Source organism: Pseudophryne corroboree, chromosome 1 (genome assembly GCF_028390025.1).
Source record: "Pseudophryne corroboree isolate aPseCor3 chromosome 1, aPseCor3.hap2, whole genome shotgun sequence".
NCBI lineage: Eukaryota > Metazoa > Chordata > Amphibia > Anura > Myobatrachidae > Pseudophryne > Pseudophryne corroboree.
Genome location: NC_086444.1, coordinates 135,825,091 through 135,848,954, shown reverse-complemented (window position 1 = coordinate 135,848,954; position 23,864 = coordinate 135,825,091). Strand labels below are relative to the sequence as shown.

Sequence of the window (23,864 nt, the reverse complement as noted above, 5' to 3'; positions counted from 1 at the left end):
TATTTGCTTCGGCCCTGTCTGATGGTTGTCACGACCCTGGACGCAGTGTTGGGGAAGCCGCAGCCTGACTGACAGGCTGCTGGTGTTTAGCTTGGGAAGGGGGCACGTGTCAGAAAACAAGCCGTGACATCTCCATTTCTGGGATGCGCTGAAGAAAGGACTGCATTCTCGGAAACAGCTTCACTGGCCTCAACAGCCGGACTTTGTGCAGATGGCTGAAGGCTCATGCCATGGTTGCGATGATGATCCGGGCAGCAGATCTGAGGAGCCGGTAGTGATGCCCCTGCTGCATTATCACAACTTCTCACACCCACTGCAACCGCAGACCCAGCACCGATCACTCCTGTGTCTACCTCTGAATCAGGTGCAAAGAACAGTCATTTGCTCCCTCACAGGACCTATAATACTCACCGCAGCGGAAGGAAAGGTAAGTAAGAGATTTTTAGACTTCTCTGTTTTTTTAGTGCTTGGTAAATAGTGTAATGCATCAGACCAATTGCATACATTGTACATCAAAGGACTGTGACCCAGTGACACCAGCCCTCATTATGAAAAACTATAGCTCACTGTCACAGGAAACACGTCATTGGTTTAAATGTTTCACCTAAACAATATTTTCTGGCTGATGCAGATTGTGGCAAATGACTGTTTAAAAGGGCACATATAAAGATGGTGTATTCAGCCCATGTACAGAGCTCGGGATGTGTACCAGTCAGCAGCCGCAGCTTATGTGTGCATCACATACCTGCCTGCTCCTGGGTATCAGCGCAGTGGATCACTCAGGACACAGCAGTCAGCGTCTTCTTCCTGTGCAACTAGCCAATGGGAGTCCTGGGGGTGCATACAGATACAGGAATGAGACGCACACTGCTGTGTCCCTGGTACAGCGGATTGATACACAGCACTGATCCCAGGGACAGGCAGCCATCCGCAGATATTGAAAACCAGATTAAATGTACAGTTAAAGGTGTACGTACCACCCTCACCCCTGCTATTTGTGGGTTGCAACCAATGGAAGCAACCGCCACTGCTTGCGCCCATATTGTAAACCCTTCAGTTTATGTGCAATAAGTTCTTTAGCTACAAGCGGCTTGCTAGTACTGGCAGCCAACATTATCTACTAATTGCACCCGCTCCATACCACCTGCACATAATATGGCTTTCCCATCCCCAGGTGTATATGTGATGTGCTCATAACTGCATGAACATGGGCGATGGGCGTACCGTACTTGGCCTAGCTTAGATTGCCCCCATCCTATCCTATTCCACAGATCCAGACTCAGCGGGTGTAAGTGGCAGAACAATGCAAACTGGCACATTAGCGCACGCACTGTCCTGGCCATGCGCAATATGAATCCTGTCTGCATCCGCTGCTTACTTTCTCATAACCGGATAAAAAAGCGTCTGTATGGTTTCATAGCTGGGCGACAAGCATTTGACAACACTCGATGCACAATTGATTTGATCCAAGCAATTCATATGAAGAAATCACTGGCAGTGGTCATGGGATTGGATGCCGAAAAAAGTGTTAGATCTGATTTAATGGCCTTTTATGTTTCATACTCTTCAATCTGCAGGATTAGATGATTGTTTTCTTAAGGAAGTTTCCACCCTTTCTGATAATCCCAGTGCAGCTGTGTTGGCCAATGGGGTCGCTTCTTCTCCCGGGATGCTCCCTATCCCCACTCATCTTTGCCTTGGTAATAGAGCCGCTCGCGGCACGAATTCATGCTAACCTGGACATAAAAGGTATCAAAATTGGATCCAGTGAACATAAAATAGCTCTCTATGCATATCTGACCCAGCCACCTCCCTTCCTCATTTATTTTGAGAGATCGAGGAATATGGGGCGCTCTCAGGCTACAAGATTAACACGCAAAAAACTAAAGTCCTCGACTTTTATATTCCACAAAGTGTTAAAGATTGGAATAGACGATATTTATCTTATCTAGGAGTCTCTATCACCAAACATGACTGGCAGCTTTAGCAAGCTAATTTTCCTAAATTATTAGCTCAATTTCAAAAGGACCTTGAAGACTGAGGAGGTTATCACATCCCTTGGATCGGCCGGATCAATGCCGTCAAAATGAATCTATTACCGTGTTTACTCTCTTTATTCGAAACAGTACCAATCCGTGTGCCCCCCTCTATCAACTTCAACACATTATAATGAAATTAATTTGATGAAATGACCTAGAGTGAAGCGTACAGTAATACAGAGTCACACTTCTGATGGTGGTTTTGGTGTCCCCAATTTCTAGACTATCACAATGAGGTTAAATGTATGAAGCAGTGATAAGAATGGAAAAGTGAGCCAGTGGAGAAGTTGCCCATGGCAACCAATCAGCTGATCGCTGTAATTTTATAGTATGCAAATTATAAATGTTACTTCAATGCTGATTGGTTGCCATGGGCAAGTTCTCCACTGGCTCACTTCTCCTCTCTTATCACTGTTTCATACATTTACCTAAATGCATCTTATGGAACAGACCTAACTCGGAGAGAGTGTGGGTCATGATAGAGTCTAATGCTCTTAAAATGCATTCTATATCCTTCTTGCTATGGCTCCCTAGACCGGCCTGCCTTAAGGCAGTTGCCGACTATCCAACGGTATCTCATACTTTAGATGTCTGGAACACGACAAATAGGCAGTTTAATTTAGCCCTGTGTCCTAGCCCTCTGGTCCCGCTGTTCGACAACCCTAGCTTTCGTCCGGGTTGTTCTCCCGCTGCATTTGCCTACTGGCAAAACAGTGGAATCGGATTACTTAATGATTTAACAAAAAACCTTACCTTCCCAGCATTTGGAGAGATTTAGACCAAATATTCAATTCCTCACAAATTTTGTTTTCAATATTTACAGATTATGGGGCTTTTATTCTTTGTTTGCATCACAAATTTGTTCCAGGTCCCTCTCTTCTGTGGAAAACCTGTTTTTTCGTAATGCATCCACTAAAGGGCTTATCTCCACTTTACATACATTACATTTACCCCAATTTTTAGAATCTAAAGGTCCTCACGAAAAGGCCTGGGAATCTGATTTGGAAGAAACACTGGATAATGATGACTGGTCAGATATTTATGCTAACATTGCCTCAAGCTCCATTTGTGTTAGATTGAAAGAAAATGCTTACAAACTATTTTATAGATGGTATAATGTTCAAACTAGACTTAATAAAATGCATCCTGAGATTTCCCCTCTATGATGGCGATGTAAAAAAGCTGATGGAACGTTTCTCCATATTTGGTGGAACTGTCCAATATTACTTTCCCTATGGAAAGAAATTGGGGCCCTAGCCTGCTCAATTTTATCGTTTCAAATTCCTTTTACTGCCAAGTATTTTCTTCTTTCAACATGTATCCCCGAGGCGTCTCATCACCAGAACAAATTATTTACGCACATAGGGGGTAATTCCGAGTTGTTCGCTCGCTAGCAGTTTTTAGCAGCCGTGCAAACGCATTGTCGCCACCCACCGGGGAGTGTATTTTCACTTTGCAGAAGTGCGAACGCTTGTGCAGCAGAGCGCCTGCAAAAACATTTTGTGCAAAACAAGACCAGCCCTGTACTTACTCTTCGTGTGCGTTGATTCTAACGTTGGTGGGTTGGCTTTTGACGTCACACATCCGCCCAGCGTTCGCCCAGCCACACCTGCATTTTCCCTGGCACGCCTGCGTTTTTCTAAGCACTCCCTGAAAACAGTCAGTTGACACCCAGAAACGCCCCTTTCCTGTCAATCTTCTTGCAGCCGCCAGTGCGAAGGAAAACGTCACTAGAACATGTGCAAAACAACAAAGGACTTTGCGGTCCATACGCATGCGCAGAAATGCAGATTTTTAGCCTGATCGCTGCGCTGCGAACAACGGCAGCTAGCGATCAACTCGGAATGACCCCCATAGTTCCTGCGGCTAGATGCATTATAGCAGCTCATTGGAGGACTTCTGAGCCTCCTAGGATGGATGAGATAATTGCTCAAATCTGGCACATCCATTCGATGGAATATATCACAAGTGTTTTGAGAGTCTCTTCCAAAAATGTATAAAAGTTTGGGAACCATGGGCTTCTTTTTTTAAGGCCCCCCCAGCATTTATTTAAGTGAACATTGTCATCTCTGTCTCTTTATGTTCATGCCCTTTTGATGGTTTAATTAACTATTTGAGTATGGATGTGACCAGTCAGGTGACCCTTCTCCTTTTACCCTTCATCCCGTTTTCTCCTACTTTTATTCCATTTGTTTCCAATTTTCACTTTTACAAGTCTTCTTTTTTTTTAATAATGCTTTTCTGATTATTCTTCTAATTTTCTCTATATAATTCTATAAGCAAAAAAAGAGATGGCTTTCTTTTTATGGAATGCTTCTTCCCATACTATCCAATATTAGCGCTGTAATGTTTTGACCTGCCTCTTGATATTATTCTACTGGACAATGTATTTGGACCTCTGCATAGGTCACTCTTGACTTTTCTCTCATCTTGCCAATAAAATTTGTCTATAAAAAAAAAAGCATCTGTAATGTGATGATAAATTACCTTTCCGCTGGTTCTGAAGGGAGCCTAGAAGACACATGGATTTCAGCATTTCGGTCGTGTACATTTCCAGGCAACATTGCAGCTGGATGTAAAGTCGGCAGATTTCAGGGTGGATCTCACCATCTTCTGCTCTAAACAACGTGAAAAAATAAGAATAGTGAGTTGCAAGAGGACAAAAGTATACCATATCCATACTCGTTTAGGAGAAATATAGGTCAATACAACTGAAGGACAAAAGAGGGTGACAAACACTCAACGGGTCACCACTACAGAGTAATGAGACTTTACTGTGCTGTAATAAAGACAGAAATGTACTAGAGATGTGCGGCGGGCACTTTTCGTGTTTTGTGTTTTGGTTCTGGTTCCATGCTTGTGTTTTGGATCTGGATTGGTTGTGCCAAAACCACCCTTTCGTGTTTTGGTTTTGGATCTGGATGATTTAATAAAAAAACATAAAAACATCTAAAATCACAGAATTTGGGGGTAATTTTGATCCTACGGTATTATTAACCTCAATAACATTCATTTCCACTCATTTCGTCTATTCTGAATACCTCACAATATTGTTTTTAGGCCAAAAGGTTGCCCTGAGGTGGATGTATGACTAAGCTAAGAGACACAAGTGTGCGGCACAAACACCTGGCCCATCTAGGAGTGTCACTGCAGTGTCAGACAGGATGGCAGATTTAAAAAATAGGCCCAAAACAGCACATCATGCAAAGAAGAAAAAGAGGTGCAATGAGGTAGCTGTATGACTAAGCTAAGCGACACAAGTGTGCGTCACAAACACCTGGCCCATCTAGGAGTGGCACTGCAGTGGCAGACAGGATGGCACTTAAAAAAAACTATTCCCCAAACAGCACATTATGCAAAGAAGTAAAAGAGGTGCAATGAGGTAGCTGTATGGCTAAGCTAAGTGACACAAGTATGCGGCACAAACACCTGGCCCATCTAGGGTTGGCACTGCAGTCCCACTGCACTAATGGTGGATACCGGACGCACGTCTAACACCAACATAGCTGTCAAGGTCTCAGTTATCCGCTTTGCAACAGGATGACTGCTGTCATATTTCATCTTCCTCGCAAAGGACTGTTGGACAGTCATTTGCTTAGTTGAAGTAGTACAAGTGGTCTTCCGACTTCCCCTCTGGGATGCCGATCGACTCCCAGCAGCAACAACAGCAGCAGCGGCAGCAGCAGTAGTTTGAGGAAGTGGTTCTTGATCTTTCCCTATTTTATCCTCCAAATTTTTGTTCTCCATTATTTTTATGGAGTTATATAACAAAATGCCGCAAAGGAGAGCATACCTCTACACCACACAGGGCAAACCCTGTAAAAATTATTTGGATTAAATATTAATAACTCCTTTATTTGGAGTAAATAATATACAGCACAGGACAGCACCACTGCACTTATATGGCAGCACCACTGGACTGGACTTATACGGCAGTACCACTGGACATATACAGCAGTATCACTGGAATTATATGGCAGTACCACTGGACATATACGGCCGTATCACTGGATTTAAATGGCAGTATCACTGGACTTATACGGCAGTATCACTGGACTGGATTTATACGCCAGTACCACTGGATTTATACGGCAGTACCACTGGACATATACAGCAGTATCACTGGAATTATATGGCAGTACGACTGGACATATACAGCAGTATCACTGGATTTATACGGCAGTATCACTGGACTTATACACCAGTATCACTGGACTGGATTTATACGCCAGTACCACTGGACATATACAGCAGTATCACTGGAATTATATGGCAGTACCACTGGACATATACGGCAGTATCACTGGATTTATACGGCAGTATCACTGGACTTATATGGCAGTATCACTGGACTGGATTTATACGCCAGTAGCACTGGGTTTATATGGCAGTACCACTGGACATATACGGCAGTGTCACTGGATTTATACGGCAGTATCACTGGACATTCTACGGCAGTATCACTGGACTGGATTTATACGCCAGTACCACTGGATTTATACGGCAGTACCACTGGACATATATACGGCAGTATCACTGGAATTATATGGCAGTACCACTGGACATATACAGCAGTATCACTGGAATTATATGGCAGTACCACTGGACATATACGGCAGTATCACTGGATTTATACGGCAGTATCACTGGACTTATACGGCAGTATCACTGGACTGGATTTATACGCCAGTACCACTGGATTTTTATGGCAGTACCACTGGACATATACAGCAGTATTACTGGAATTATATGGCAGTATCACTGGACATATACGGCAGTATCACTGAACTGGATTTATATGCCAGTACCACTGAATTTATATGGCAGTATCACTGGACATATACGGCAGTACCACTGGACTGGATTTATACGGCAGTATCACTGGACATATACGGCAGTATCACTGGACATATACGGCAGTATCACTGGACATATACGGCAGTACCACTGGACATATATGGCAGTACCACTGGACATATACGGCAGTACCACAGGGACACCACCACTGGACTGATGCAGCACAAGACAGCACCAACGGACTGGACTTATACAGCAGCACTGGACATATGGCAGCAGAGGACACCACCACTGTGAATGGACTGATGCAGCACAATACACTACCACTGTACTGATGCAGGACAACACAGCACCACTGCACTGGACTTATACAGCTACACTGGACATATGGCAGCAGAGGACACCACCACTGTAACTGGACTGATTAAGACAGCTTAAGACACTACACTGGACTGAGCAGCACAAGACAGCACTGGAATCGCCACCTCACTTTCCCTACCGCACAGACACTGAGGATGGAGACATGTCCTCTCGCTACACTGGCGGCGACGCGCGGCTCCTTATATGGTATCCAAAACCCATGAGAATCCGACAGCGGGATGATGACATTTTGCCTCGTTCTGGTTTCCTATTCAGGCCGGAAAACCTGAGCCATGCTCGGGTAGTGAAGTCCGGTAGGGTTCGGTTCTCAGGGAACCGAACCCGCTCATCTCTAAAATGTACAGTGTCCCATGCATTCCCAGAGTTTTTTAGAGGGTCAGCAGCTACAATATATATATATATATATATATATATATATATATATATATTTATTTGTAACTGATCCTGAAACTGTTTATACTTTTTATCGTTTGGCTATTGCGAGAAGATCACACCGCAATAAGATTGACATTAGAGCTCGGGGAAATGACAATTTGATTACAGGGAAAAGAAGACAAACAATGACACCAATCCTGAATGGTGAGTTCTGCAAACAGTCCAGTTATCATAGCTATCATTGAGTCTAATGAGAAGATTAATTGGAATGCACTTTAGATATATTACATCAATATAGACCACATCTGTTTATTATAGTTGAACCATCATAACACATATTACCATAAAGGCATAGTCAATTATAGGGTTATCTATAGTAGTAACCCATACGATAGGTATAGTTCCTAGCAGAAGCAACCATTAACATTGTAGCCCACTCCAATTACGTAAGTGGTCTTTTTTGTTTAATTAGTCTACATTATATATAGGTGGGTTATGCAGATAGCAGATAATTTACCCCCTTCATATGTAGTTTATGTATTAGAACAGCCGCTTCAGGATTATTAACATTTATTACATGCCTCCTTTTTAGTGGATTTAGTATATGCATTTTCTTATTCACTCATTGTTTTTACACAGCCTGCCTCCGGAGCGTGAGGCAGCGTCGCGGGTTGCCAGGACAACGATCGGGACGCACTTCTATGACGTCACCAGGTCCGCGTCTTCCGGCTCTAACATTCCTTCCGCCCACGCTCTCCGGGACATGGCTTCACACTCGCAGGGTACATAAATAGGTAACTTAAACACACACACTGTTTTTGCACATTTTCTTTTTAGGTTACAGCACAAGCAAATGGCCAATTACAGAGACTAAGCTCCTTCTCCTCTGCCCTGATGACAGGGGTCTGCAGCGGCCCGGAAACGTTAACGTCGTCATGTATGAGGACTAACTAAAGACTGTGAGCCATATAATAATGATATAAATCATGCTTGTACCATTCAATTTTTCTATAAATAAGCTTTGAATTAAATCCTTGGAGTGCCGTGCCTTCAGTCAGCACACATAGCTGTCTGTTTTGCAATCATATCATTGAGTCTAGATACATCTAGATAATTCCCATAATACTATGATTATACATTCAGCCTATGGGGCTTATTTATAGAGACAACCTGCCGCTTCTGATCGATCATTTTTATGGGCAAAAATTTAAATGGGCAAAGATTTTTGTAGCAAAACATGGTTTAGTAAAATCATTGCCCTTTTAAATTTCGGGCAACAACCCGACTCTTCGTAAATAAACTCCTATATATTTCCACATTTATATGGGGGATCCAATTATTATTTTGGGCACCTGTTAGCAATGGACACCCGATGGAGCAATTCAACTGTTGCTCCGATTGGGCACGAGTGCCCACATTTCTGCTAGCTGCAAAAAGTCCATAGTTTGGGTGCTCTAAGCAGGACATTAGATGGGTTTAGCTGCTATAGGTGGCTAAATCTAGTTCTTTTGGGCACAACAAGGGCGATAATTAATGGCGTCCAAAATAATTAAACAGCTCTGTTGGGTGCCTATTAATTATTGCCACACTCATAGCAATTGAATTCCCCCTATAGGATGTGCAATAAGAATTTGACAAGTAGGAAGGAGTCAATGGCGCCATTTAATATGAAAATATTAATACTGCATTAAAATGTTAGAAGCCAGCACACCTGTTTAATTAAAGGTTGATGGCAAAACAACATTTTCCTCTAACAGGCAAAACCATGTGCACTGCAGGGGGGATGGGGGGGCAGATGTAACATGTGCAGAGAGAGTTAGATTTGGGTGGGTTATTTTGTTTCTGTACAGGGTAAAATACTGGCTGCTTTATTTTTACACTGCAATTTAGATTTCAGTTTGAACACACCCCACCCAAATCTAACTCTCTCTGCACATGTTATATTTGCCCCACCTGCACTGCACATGGTTTTGCAGTAGATTGTGTTGGTAAGAACACAACACGTGAAAAGTGCAACACTAAAGAGCACAATAGTTCCCATGTGTTTACACCGATTTTCCAGCACCTACTGTATGTGGGAACGTGCTTCTTAGTGTTCGTATTAGACAGAAGCCAAGGGAAAATGAAGAACAGAAGGTTAGAGGCACTTTAATAGGAACATATTTATTAATGTCAGTTGCTGATTGTAAACAACTATTTTTTATATTTCTATTCTATAAATATCTGGAACACACCCTGCTGAGGATAACGTAATGACTTCAGTGGGCAAGGCAGAATCATTTTTTCCAGCATTTACTGCCCACGTGTACTACGATTGGGAAGATGTACTATTTATCTGGACTACGATTAGGAATAGTAACCTTGTCCATAGTGTGGCGAGCTTCTACATGTGCACTGATGGTGGTCACAGAACATGAAATATAAAAGATGTGGCCAAAAAAAAAAACTATTTTCATGTCAACCTTTTGACCCTGTCGACCTAATGCATGTAGACCATATGGTGTTGACCTATTGGCTGTCTGTCTAGACAATGTAGATCTTATATATCCGACCCATTTAAAGTACATGTTATCTGATTTTAGGAAAATACCCTTTCCATGAGAAAACATAGAAATGAGAATTCCAAGCCATGAATAATATCACTTTATCCACTAGATGGCGATCCTTGCTTTCCAAACATTATTTTATCTTCAGTCTAATGTTGCAGGCTAGATACAGGACATTTCAATTTTGTACTGTCTTAGGTTATGATCTTATTGCTGGATGGATGGATGGATAAATGGATGGATGGACTTACAGATAATGAATAGACTGTAGCCATGTAATAATTAGAAGACTGACCTAAAAACATGACAATGAGAAGAACATTCATAGCTTCTAAGTGCTTAAATTATTCAAGAAACACTTTTTAATACTGTATCAGCTCAGATCACCTTCTCCCAGCTTTTTGCTAGGGGATGCGGACAATTTACCTACAATCAAAATCCTGACGGTCAAAGTCCCGACAAGGTAAAAATTCCGACATGGTTAAAATACCGATATTTAAAATACTGACAAGGTCAAAATACCGGCATTTAAAATGTCGACAGGTCAAAACGTTGACATGAGTTTTTCATGATTTTTTTTATTGAAACCGACTTGTTCACACTTTACCATCCCAGTGGACCTGGAGGGGGAATATAATAGTGTGTCGAGCGCAGCGAGGCACCATGCCCGAAGCATGGCGAGCGCAGCAGTACACTTATACAGTGTCCATGTCAACCTATGTCCACAAACACACAAAAAAACAATGAAAATCTTGTGTCGACTTTTTGACCTGTCAACATTTTAAATGCCGATATTTTAACCTTGTCTGTATTATAAATGTCGGTATTTTGACCTTGTCGGGATTTTGACCATCGGGATTTTGATTGTAGGTATTTCATACTGAGGTACAATGGCATTCGGTGTAAACTATTTGAAAGGGTTAAAATGGTATACAGTGCTGTAATAATCACAACCTTATAATGTCACTTTAACCACCATATGTATTACATGCACAGCAGTGTTATACATATGACAATTCCCCGTGCTTACACCCTTCTTATATGATCATGCTTACAATACAGTGCTGGTTTCAGAATCTCAAAACTGACTTGACTTCAACCCTGCATCAGCCCCTGTACGGGCTCCACTAACAAGCTGCGGAGCAATTGGTGATCGTGGATGAGTGTAATGGGAACTTGTGTTTGGCCAGTAACCATATGTGACACAACATGAAACATATTTAAATCTATTCGCCCGCCAGACCATTACACAGGTGACTTGGGGGAGATGCATCAAGCCTTGGAGAGAGATAAAGTGGAGAAGTTTCCCTAAGCACACAATCGGCATCTGTCATTTATCTAGCACAGTTAAGCTGGGTAAACACTATGCGATATGCTCCATGAGCGATATCATCAGTGTTTCCCCTTGACATCCTGGGCAAACGAGGTAGCGCATACACACTGTACGATATCGTTCAGTGACATCATCCTGCCTCCATCCTGTACATGCATTGTCAATGACATAGACAAAATTGACCTGCATGTACAGATGACAGAAGCCCTTGTTAACGACCCGCAGGAGCACACATCGTTAACAATGCTGTGCGTACACATTGGACGATATTACAAACGATATTGGTCAGAAGGGTGAAAATGAGCGATATCATTTAAAATATCGTCTAGCTGATTTGTTTCTTTGGGCAACTGCTCCACTTTATCTCTCTCCAAGACTTCATGCATCTCCCCTTTGGTAAGAGAATACTGTCTTTATAAAAATGTGTCAGCGCTAAAAAAAACTTTTTGTTAATTGAGATGTTACTCATGTAACAGAACTCAAAATGCATGTCCTACAGTTTTTATTTTCTTAATCAAAGATTTTCCTAAAAAAGGGGGGGGGGGGGGGGGAAGCCACAGGCGTCTCAATTAATATTGAGTCAGCAAAAAGAATTTAAATGTATTATCATTTTAATGCAGATTTGCATAAATCTCAAAGTTTTATTGTTAACTGGGATTTAAAACAGGTCTCATGAGTCATCATAAAGAATCATTTCTGCATTGAAACGAGATCAAAGAGCTAATGAATATTCCGGCATTCATTTGGTTACGCGTTAGGAACAAATCAGAAAATCATAAAGATGAAAGTATTAAACTAGTCGTATCTGTAGGCAATAACCGCACAGCTGGGAAATAAGCTACTGCTGTACCTGATCGTAGACAGCTATTCTGAAAAGGGCAAAACATAACCACCGCGATGGGTGTGGTATGTTAAAGAGGACATGGAACCGTTGCTTTGAGAAGAAATAAGCAAATTATACAGATTTATGTTATAGTAACAAAAAACCTAAAACTAAAAAAATAAATAAAAAAAAATGCCATTCCCAATATTATACCACTAGAAGGCTAATATACTCAGGGGCGCTTCAAGAGAGAAGGAGGTCCTTGTACAGACTCCATCTGGGCTGCCTCCTCTCTAGCCGGCCGTACTGTAGACTCTAGGCACTAGGGGACCCATGCGCTGTTCTAGAGGTCACCAGGAAAATGGCCCTGCGGACATTTTCCCAGTGATTTTCTTACTGTGGCCGTTGCTCTATTTTCCTGGTGATTTCTGCAGCGCTGCTGCTGCCAACGCGGGACTCCAGAGGGGTAATGAAAAAAATGGGTGCAGAGTGAGCGGACACACTGCACCCATTCTAAATACGCCAGTGCTAATATTGTCGCTGCGCTTCCACATAGGGTGAAAAATCTTCTTGCTATGATCATCATTAACCGGATTGGCTAGTCTCACAGCCCTGGTTGTGTGATGCTGCGAGAGGGAGGTGTTCTAGACAGGAGGACCAATCAGAAACCACAAACACAAAGACTGGGGTTCTCCAGCACACACACCGTCTGCAGCCATTTTAATGTAGCTAACTTCAATGTTCTGCCATTTTGGCCTCAGTATAGCTTTAAGCTAACTAAAAAGGAGGAGGAGCATGTAGAGATGAGCGCCTGAAATTTTTCGGGTTTTGTGTTTTGGTTTTGGGTTCGGTTCCGCGGCCGTGTTTTGGGTTCGAACGCGTTTTGGCAAAACCTCACCGAATTTTTTTTGTCGGATTCGGGTGTGTTTTGGATTCGGGTGTTTTTTTCAAAAAACACTAAAAAACAGCTTAAATCATAGAATTTGGGGGTCATTTTGATCCCAAAGTATTATTAACCTCAAAAACCATAATTTACACTCATTTTCAGTCTATTCTGAATACCTCACACCTCACAATATTATTTTTAGTCCTAAAATTTGCACCGAGGTCGCTGTGTGAGTAAGATAAGCGACCCTAGTGGCCGACACAAACACCGGGCCCATCTAGGAGTGGCACTGCAGTGTCACGCAGGATGTCCCTTCCAAAAAACCCTCCCCAAACAGCACATGACGCAAAGAAAAAAAGAGGCGCAATGAGGTAGCTGTGTGAGTAAGATTAGCGACCCTAGTGGCCGACACAAACACCGGGCCCATCTAGGAGTGGCACTGCAGTGTCACGCAGGATGGCCCTTCCAAAAAACCCTCCCCAAACAGCACATGACGCAAAGAAAAAAAGAGGCGCAATGAGGTAGCTGTGTGAGTAAGATTAGCGACCCTAGTGGCCGACACAAACACCGGGCCCATCTAGGAGTGGCACTGCAGTGTCACGCAGGATGTCCCTTCCAAAAAACCCTCCCCAAACAGCACATGACGCAAAGAAAAAAAGAGGCGCAATGAGGTAGCTGTGTGAGTAAGATTAGCGACCCTAGTGGCCGACACAAACACCGGGCCCATCTAGGAGTGGCACTGCAGTGTCACGCAGGATGTCCCTTCCAAAAAACCCTCCCCAAACAGCACATGACGCAAAGAAAAAAAGAGGCGCAATGAGGTAGCTGACTGTGTGAGTAAGATTAGCGACCCTAGTGGCCGACACAAACACCGGGCCCATCTAGGAGTGGCACTGCAGTGTCACGCAGGATGTCCCTTCCAAAAAACCCTCCCCAATCAGCACATGATGCAAAGAAAAAGAAAAGAAAAAAGAGGTGCAAGATGGAATTGTCCTTGGGCCCTCCCACCCACCCTTATGTTGTATAAACAAAACAGGACATGCACACTTTAACCAACCCATCATTTCAGTGACAGGGTCTGCCACACGACTGTGACTGATATGACGGGTTGGTTTGGACCCCCCCCAAAAAAGAAGCAATTAATCTCTCCTTGCACAAACTGGCTCTACAGAGGCAAGATGTCCACCTCATCTTCACCCTCCGATATATCACCGTGTACATCCCCCTCCTCACAGATTATCAATTCGTCCCCACTGGAATCCACCATCTCAGCTCCCTGTGTACTTTGTGGAGGCAATTGCTGCTGGTCAATGTCTCCGCGGAGGAATTGATTATAATTCATTTTAATGAACATCATCTTCTCCACATTTTCTGGATGTAACCTCGTATGCCGATTGCTGACAAGGTGAGCGGCGGCACTAAACACTCTTTCGGAGTACACACTTGTGGGAGGGCAACTTAGGTAGAATAAAGCCAGTTTGTGCAAGGGCCTCCAAATTGCCTCTTTTTCCTGCCAGTATAAGTACGGACTGTGTGACGTGCCTACTTGGATGCGGTCACTCATATAATCCTCCACCATTCTATCAATGTTGAGAGAATCATATGCAGTGACAGTAGACGACATGTCCGTAATCGTTGTCAGGTCCTTCAGTCCGGACCAGATGTCAGCATCAGCAGTCGCTCCAGACTGCCCTGCATCACCGCCAGCGGGTGGGCTCGGAATTCTGAGCCTTTTCCTCGCACCCCCAGTTGCGGGAGAATGTGAAGGAGGAGATGTTGACAGGTCGCGTTCCGCTTGACTTGACAATTTTGTCACCAGCAGGTCTTTCAACCCCAGCAGACTTGTGTCTGCCGGAAAGAGAGATCCAAGGTAGGCTTTAAATCTAGGATCGAGCACGGTGGCCAAAATGTAGTGCTCTGATTTCAACAGATTGACCACCCGTGAATCCTTGTTAAGCGAATTAAGGGCTGCATCCACAAGTCCCACATGCCTAGCGGAATCGCTCCCTTTTAGCTCCTTCTTCAATGCCTCCAGCTTCTTCTGCAAAAGCCTGATGAGGGGAATGACCTGACTCAGGCTGGCAGTGTCTGAACTGACTTCACGTGTGGCAAGTTCAAAGGGCATCAGAACCTTGCACAACGTTGAAATCATTCTCCACTGCACTTGAGACAGGTGCATTCCACCTCCTATATCGTGCTCAATTGTATAGGCTTGAATGGCCTTTTGCTGCTCCTCCAACCTCTGAAGCATATAGAGGGTTGAATTCCACCTCGTTACCACTTCTTGCTTCAGATGATGGCAGGGCAGGTTCAGTAGTTTTTGGTGGTGCTCCAGTCTTCTGTACGTGGTGCCTGTACGCCGAAAGTGTCCCGCAATTTTTCTGGCCACCGACAGCATCTCTTGCACGCCCCTGTCGTTTTTTAAAAAATTCTGCACCACCAAATTCAAGGTATGTGCAAAACATGGGACGTGCTGGAATTTGCCCATATTTAATGCACACACAATATTGCTGGCGTTGTCCGATGCCACAAATCCACAGGAGAGTCCAATTGGGGTAAGCCATTCCGCGATGATCTTCCTCAGTTGCCGTAAGAGGTTTTCAGCTGTGTGCGTATTCTGGAAAGCGGTGATACAAAGCGTAGCCTGCCTAGGAAAGAGTTGGCGTTTGCGAGATGCTGCTACTGGTGCCGCCGCTGCTGTTCTTGCGGCGGGAGTCCATACATCTACCCAGTGGGCTGTCACAGTCATATAGTCCTGACCCTGCCCTGCTCCACTTGTCCACATGTCCGTGGTTAAGTGGACATTGGGTACAACTGCATTTTTTAGGACACTGGTGAGTCTTTTTCTGACGTCCGTGTACATTCTCGGTATCGCCTGCCTAGAGAAGTGGAACCTAGATGGTATTTGGTAACGGGGGCACACTGCCTCAATAAATTGTCTAGTTCCCTGTGAACTAACGGCGGATACCGGACGCACGTCTAACACCAACATAGTTGTCAAGGCCTCAGTTATCCGCTTTGCAGTAGGATGACTGCTGTGATATTTCATCTTCCTCGCAAAGGACTGTTGAACAGTCAATTGCTTACTGGAAGTAGTACAAGTGGGCTTACGACTTCCCCTCTGGGATGACCATCGACTCCCAGCGGCAACAACAGCAGCGCCAGCAGCAGTAGGCGTTACACGCAAGGATGCATCGGAGGAATCCCAGGCAGGAGAGGACTCGTCAGAATTGCCAGTGACATGGCCTGCAGGACTATTGGCATTCCTGGGGAAGGAGGAAATTGACACTGAGGGAGTTGGTGGGGTGGTTTGCGTGAGCTTGGTTACAAGAGGAAGGGATTTACTGGTCAGTGGACTGCTTCCGCTGTCACCCAAAGTTTTTGAACTTGTCACTGACTTATTATGAATGCGCTGCAGGTGACGTATAAGGGAGGATGTTCCGAGGTGGTTAACGTCCTTACCCCTACTTATTACAGCTTGACAAAGGGAACACACGGCTTGACACCTGTTGTCCGCATTTCTGGTGAAATACCTCCACACCGAAGAGCTGATTTTTTTGGTATTTTCACCTGGCATGTCAATGGCCATATTCCTCCCACGGACAACAGGTGTCTCCCCGGGTGCCTGACTTAAACAAACCACCTCACCATCAGAATCCTCCTGGTCAATTTCCTCCCCAGCGCCAGCAACACCCATATCCTCCTCATCCTGGTGTACTTCAACACTGACATCTTCAATCTGACTATCAGGAACTGGACTGCGGGTGCTCCTTCCAGCACTTGCAGGGGGCGTGCAAATGGTGGAAGGCGCATGCTCTTCACGTCCAGTGTTGGGAAGGTCAGGCATCGCAACCGACACAATTGGACTCTCCTTGTGGATTTGGGATTTCGAAGAATGCACAGTTCTTTGCTGTGCTGCTTTTGCCAGCTTGAGTCTTTTCATTTTTCTAGCGAGAGGCTGAGTGCTTCCATCCTCATGTGAAGCTGAACCACTAGCCATGAACATAGGCCAGGGCCTCAGCCGTTCCTTGCCACTCCGTGTGGTAAATGGCATATTGGCAAGTTTACGCTTCTCCTCCGACAATTTTATTTTAGGTTTTGGAGTCCTTTTTTTACTGATATTTGGTGTTTTGGATTTGACATGCTCTGTACTATGACATTGGGCATCGGCCTTGGCAGACGACGTTGCTGGCATTTCATCGTCTCGGCCATGACTAGTGGCAGCAGCTTCAGCACGAGGTGGAAGTGGATCTTGATCTTTCCCTAATTTTGGAACCTCAACATTTTTGTTCTCCATATTTTAATAGGCACAACTAAAAGGCACCTCAGGTAAACAATGGAGATGGATGGATTGGATACTAGTATACAATTATGGACGGGCTGCCGAGTGCCGACACAGAGGTAGCCACAGCCGTGAACTACCGCACTGTACTGTGTCTGCTGCTAATATAGACTGGTTGATAAAGAGATAGTATACTCGTAACTAGTATGACTATAAAGAAAGAAAAAAAAACCACGGTTAGGTGGTATATACAATTATGGACGGGCTGCCGAGTGCCGACACAGAGGTAGCCAGAGCCGTGAACTACCGCACTGTACTGTGTCTGCTAATATATAGACTGGTTGATAAAGAGATAGTATACTCGTAACTAGTATGTATGTATAAAGAAAGAAAAAAAAACCACGGTTAGGTGGTATATACAATTATGGACGGGCTGCCGAGTGCCGACACAGAGGTAGCCACAGCCGTGAACTACCGCACTGTACTGTGTCTGCTGCTAATATAGACTGGTTGATAAAGAGATAGTATACTACTAATATTATATATACTGGTGGTCAGGTCACTGGTCACTAGTCACACTGGCAGTGGCACTCCTGCAGCAAAAGTGTGCACTGTTTAATTTTAATATAATATTATGTACTCCTGGCTCCTGCTATAACCTATAACTGGCACTGCAGTAGTGCTCCCTAGTCTCCCCCACAATTATAAGCTGTGTGAGCTGAGCAGTCAGACAGATATATAATATATATAGATGATGCAGCACACTGGCCTGAGCCTGAGCAGTGCACACAGATATGGTATGTGACTGACTGAGTCACTGTGTGTATCGCTTTTTTCAGGCAGAGAACGGATATATTAAATAAACTGCACTGTGTGTCTGGTGGTCACTCACTATATAATATATTATGTACTCCTGGCTCCTGCTATAACCTATAACTGGCACTGCAGTAGTGCTCCCCAGTCTCCCCCACAATTATAAGCTGTGTGAGCTGAGCAGTCAGACAGATATATATAATATTATATATAGATAGATAATAGATGATGCAGCACACTGGCCTGAGCCTGAGCAGTGCACACAGATATGGTATGTGACTGAGTCACTGTGTGCTGTGTATCGCTTTTTTCAGGCAGAGAACGGATTATAAAGTAAACTGCACTGTCCTCACTAGTAAACTCTCTCCACTCAGTCTCTACACTTCTACAGTAACAGTACTCCTCCTAGTCAGCTCCAGTAAATCTCTCTCAGTCTCTTATAATCTAAATGGAGAGGACGCCAGCCACGTCCTCTCCCTATCAATCTCAATGCACGTGTGAAAATGGCGGCGACGCGCGGCTCCTTATATAGAATCCGAGTCTCGCGATAGAATCCGAGCCTCGCGAGAATCCGACAGCGTCATGATGACGTTCGGGCGCGCTCGGGTTAACCGAGCAAGGCGGGAAGATCCGAGTCGCTCGGACCCGTGAAAAAAAACATGAAGTTCTGGCGGGTTCGGATTCAGAGAAACCGAACCCGCTCATCTCTAGGAGCATGCTAACCGGCCTGCAAACTATGCTGCACTCTCAGCTCCTTCTCTATGTCAGGTTTCATAGAGCTGAAATTCAAAATCAAGACAGTCATAGAGGGACATAGGGACATATGTACTAAGCCTTAGAGAGAGATAGAGAGGAGAGAAATAAAGGGGCCTATGTACTACGCCTTAGAGAGAGATTAAGTGGAGAGAAAAGTACCAGCAGGGCCGGCCCAAGCTTAATTTTTTTGGTAAGCAAATTTAGAATTTAGCGCCCCTTGATGGGATCAAATTTTAAAAGAGGTGTGGTCTCACAATGAAGGGGCGTGGCCACTCAATAGTACCCCCAGGGGTCCAGGGAGATTGTCAGTGACAGGGAGAAAGTGCGTGACTGGGTGGCAGAGGTGATGGAGACAGTGGGTGACTGAGGAGGCTGGTGTCACAGGGAGATAGTGGGTGACAGGGAGATAGTGGGTGACAGGGAGATAGTGGGTGCCATGTGCCCACAATGCTACATATGCCCCCACAGTGCCACATATGACCCCACAGTGCCAGATACAGATATGCCCCCACAGTGCCAGATATGCCCCCACTGTGCCAGATACAGATATGTCCCCACAGTGTCAGAAATGCCCCCACAGTGCCAGATACAGATATGCCCCCACAGTGCCATGTGCCAGATATGCCCCACAGTGCCAGATATGACCCCACAGTGCCAGATATGACCCCACAGTGCCATGTGCCCACTGTGCTAGCTATGCCCCCACAGTGCCATGTGCCAGATATGCCCCCACAGTGCCAGATATGCCCCCACAGTTCCACATATGCCCCCACAGTGCCATGTGTCCACAGTGCTAGCTATGCCCCCACAGTGCCACATATGCGCCCACAGTGCCAGATATGCCTTCACAGTGCCATGTGCCCACAGTGCTAGCTATGCCCCCACAGTGCCATGTGCCCACAGTGCTAGCTATGCCCCCACAGTGCCAGATATGCCCCCATAGTGCCAGATACAGATATGCCCCCAAAGTGCCATGTGCCAGATATGCCCCCACAGTGCCAGATATGCCCCCACAGTGCCAGATACAGATATGCCCCCACAGTGCCATGTGCCCACAGTGACAGATATGCCACCACAGTGCCAGATACAGATATGCCCCCACAGTGCCACATATGACCCCACAGTGCCAGATACAGATATGCCCCCACAGTGCCATGTGCCCATAGTGCCAGATATGCCCCCACAGTGCCATGTGCCAGATATGCCCCCACAGTGCTAGATATGCCCCCACAGTGCCACATATGACCCCACAGTGCCACATATGACCCCACAGTGCTAGCTATGCCCCCACAGTGCCATGTGCCCACAATGTCAGATATGCCCCCACAGTGCCATGTGCTAGATATGCCCCCACAGTGCCAGATATGCCTACAGTGCCACATATTCCCCCATAGTGCCACATATGACCCCACGGTGCCAGATACAGATATGCCCCCACAGTGCCATGTGCCCACAATGCCAGATATGCCCCCACAGTGCCACATATGCCCCCACAGTGCCAGATATGCCCCACAGTGCTAGATATGCCCCCACAGTGCCAGATATGACCCCACAGTGCCACATATGACCCCACAGTGCCATGTGCCCACAGTGCTAGCTATGCCCCCACAGTGCCACATATGCCCACAATGCCAGATATGCCCCCACAGTGCCACATATGCCCCCATAGTGCTGCTCACCGTTTTGCTGCTGTGTGTGTGTGTGAAGAGCGCAGCGCACGCCTCTCCTGCCTGCCGCCCTGCCCCTCAGTCTGGTCTCCGGCGGTGATGGCAGGGTGTAAATCTCAAATCAGGCGCCGGTCCGCGAGCTCGGCTAATGAACCGGCACCTGATTTGAGCTATACACTCCGCCGTCACCGCTGGAGACCAGACTGAGGGGCAGGAAGGCAGGCAGAAGAGGCGCGCGCTGCGCTCTCCTCGCCTCTTGTGGATGGGCAGCGGATCGCGATCGGCTGGTCGCATGTCCGCGATCGACCAGTTGATCGCGATCGACTGTTTGGCCACCCCTGCTGGCGCCTTCAACACTGTGGCGCCTTACCCGTGCGCGTACCCCGCGTAACGGGCGGGCCGGCCCTGAGTACCAGGCAACCAGCTCCTCTCATTTTTCAAACTAATCGAGGGAATTAAATTGTGCCCGAAAAATGTTGAGGTGACAAACACGGGTTTTACCGCAATCTATTGCCAAATGTTTTTTTTCGGGCCATTCAACTGAAGCCCATTTTTTCACCCGAAAATTTACCTGTCATTGGGTGAAACCACATAGGATTCGGGATAAGTTTTCGGACCTATGTATTTTTCATGATCGCTGCCGTCTAAACAGATAACTTATCGTGGATTTTTTTCAAGACCTCAGTAAATCCTGGAAAAAAATCCCTGATAAGTGCTGGCATCGGTGCTAATTGGATAGCCCCTGTGGAATCAATTAGCCGCAGTATCATCTAGTGTGTACCCTCAATCACACATTTTCTGCAAAAAACACACCCGGTGCTAGTAGAGTCTCTCGGGACCTGGTACACAGAGAAGGGCTGTTTAGTGTGACTGCAGCAAAGATGTATGAGGACACATCTGTACATTATCAGCAGGAATGTGGCTTATTTTATCTTGACCTTTGATACTACACAAAGATGCAGTCTACATACATCTGTATTTCATGCAGAGTAAACAACACAGTTCAGTCGTGCACAAGAACAATGATACAGTATAAATTGGATTTCTCAATATGCAGGATTTAATCTACCTTTTTAGCAGAAGAAATTAAATATTTATAAAAAAAAGTCATTGATGTTATAGTTTTTAATATTTATGAACATTTAAAAAAAACTAAACTTAACATAAAAGTAACTGTGTAAACAAAGTTACTAGGAATATTCATAAATATACATGTTCAACATTTCTCAAAATGCTGTATGTGTCTTACATCACTAAAGCAACAAATGTACAATGGACACTGGTGTGTTTTGCGCACTGTGAGCAACTTTGTGGGGGTCATTCCGAGTTGTTCGCTCGCAAGCTGCTTTTAGCAGCATTGCACACGCTAAGCCGCCGCCTACTGGTAGTGTATCTTAGCATAGCAGAATTGCTAACGAAAGCTTCGCTAATCTTAGCTTCTTAAAATTGCGAACGAAAGATTCGCATTATTGCGAAAATACTTCTCTGTGCAGTTTCTGAGTAGCTCGAGACTTACTCGGCATCTGCGATCAGTTCAGTGCTTGTCGTTCCTGGTTTGACGTCACAAACACACCCAGCGTTCGCCCAGACACTCCTCCGTTTCTCCAGCCACTCCCGCGTTTTTCCCAGAAACTGTAGCGTTTTTTCCCACACACCCATAAAACGGCCTGTTTCCGCCCAGAAACACCCACTTCCTGTCAATCACATTACGATCGCCAGAACGAAGAAAAAACCGTGAGTAAAATTCCTAACTGCATAGCAAATTTACTTGGCGCAGTCGCAGTGCGGACATTGCGCATGCGCACTAAGCGGAAAATCGCTGCGATGCGAAAAAATTTACCGAGCGAACAACTCGGAATGACCTCCATTGTAATGAGCGGCGTGACGTCATGACGCCCCGACCCTCATTACATATGCACTGAAGATTAACCGGAGGAAGAGCCGCGTCTGCAGCAGCACTGATCACTGTGATCAGTGACTGCTGTAGTTAGTTATACAGTAGGGACACAGCCTCTATCGCGTCTAGAGCGTCCTCTATATGCAGCGCCACTCAGAGTCAGCCAACATAGTGTGCGACAGTGCTAATACAGCGCGGGCAGCGCTGAAGCTGCCTTGCGGCGGCTGCGGGTCCAGGTGGATGCGGATGGCGCCTCTCTCATATTTTGGGGGGAGCGAGCTGCCCCCTTGCCCCCCCCCATTCCGACGCCCCTGCTTAGCAGCTTGCATAACTCACAACTGTTCCTATTTAGGCAAGACACTGGCGATTTGACAAGTACATTGTTCCAATATGGGTACAGATGGGAGGTAAATTATGCCCCCCACTATTTGTTGTTTTCAGTGTAGAGCACTGAAGGACTTTATTTAAGGGCAGGTAAGACGGGAGTTGTGGTGACCTTTTAATTACTAGAAAAAAATAAACAGGTCAAATAAAACCATTTTGATAATGATCCCAAATCCTGGTCCCAATCCATATAAACCACACCAAGTCCACCCAACATGCCCAAACTCCAGTGATGACACACCTCCTGACAGGATACATCCCTTCCTGGTCCAAAACCTGACAGGCTCTCTTCTTTATTGCAAAACACATAAGCTTACTGCTGGGGCAAATACAGTAGTGTAGGGCTAGTTCAGACCTGGTCGCTGCAGTGGCAGCGTATGCAGACAGAAGCCCAGGGACGTGCAGTCAGGTGAGGCAGGGGAGGCAGAGCCTCACCTGTCATGCTCCCTATCATACTCAGAGTTCTCACTATAAAAATGATTGGGATAACACAAAGAAGATATTTATAACTTACAGTATACACATCTTCTTTGTATTAATTCAATAATCTTTCTAGATAAAACTTACCAGACTTGCAGGGCTCCTGGATCTGCAGGGAGAGATAGAGATGAGGCAGCGGCAGCTCAGCCTCATCTCTCACACTGTCGGACACTGCCTGTACAGATGGGCGGGGCTACACAGCGGCCAATCAGACCGCATAGAACAGAGAAATGTGAGGAATGCCTCACAGTGGGGGCGTGCGTCAGCTCTGATGGACAGCTCGGATTGGTCATGTGACCAATACAGGAAGTGCAGGAAACAAGGAAGAGCGGGGCTGAGCAGCATGGCAACGGAGGAGGGAAATGGGGACCTGCAGTGCCAGCAGCAGCCACCTGTGCACAGTGA

At 45.4% G+C, this 23,864-nt stretch overlaps 1 protein-coding gene across 3 annotated transcripts in view; it reads right to left on the bottom strand.

Annotated features, from left to right (window-relative positions):
• The window catches only part of RGS7BP (regulator of G protein signaling 7 binding protein), a 180,518-nt gene that overhangs the window by 26,730 nt on the left and 129,924 nt on the right, over positions 1–23,864 (bottom strand). For 2 of the 3 annotated variants that reach the window (XM_063963115.1, XM_063963127.1), the window contains one exon: positions 4,527–4,657. In XM_063963115.1, coding sequence (XP_063819185.1) covers positions 4,527–4,657 — 131 coding nt within the window. Of the gene's footprint in view, positions 1–4,526; positions 4,658–23,546; positions 23,660–23,864 lie in introns of those variants that run through there. The other variant, XM_063963121.1, reaches the window with a different exon arrangement.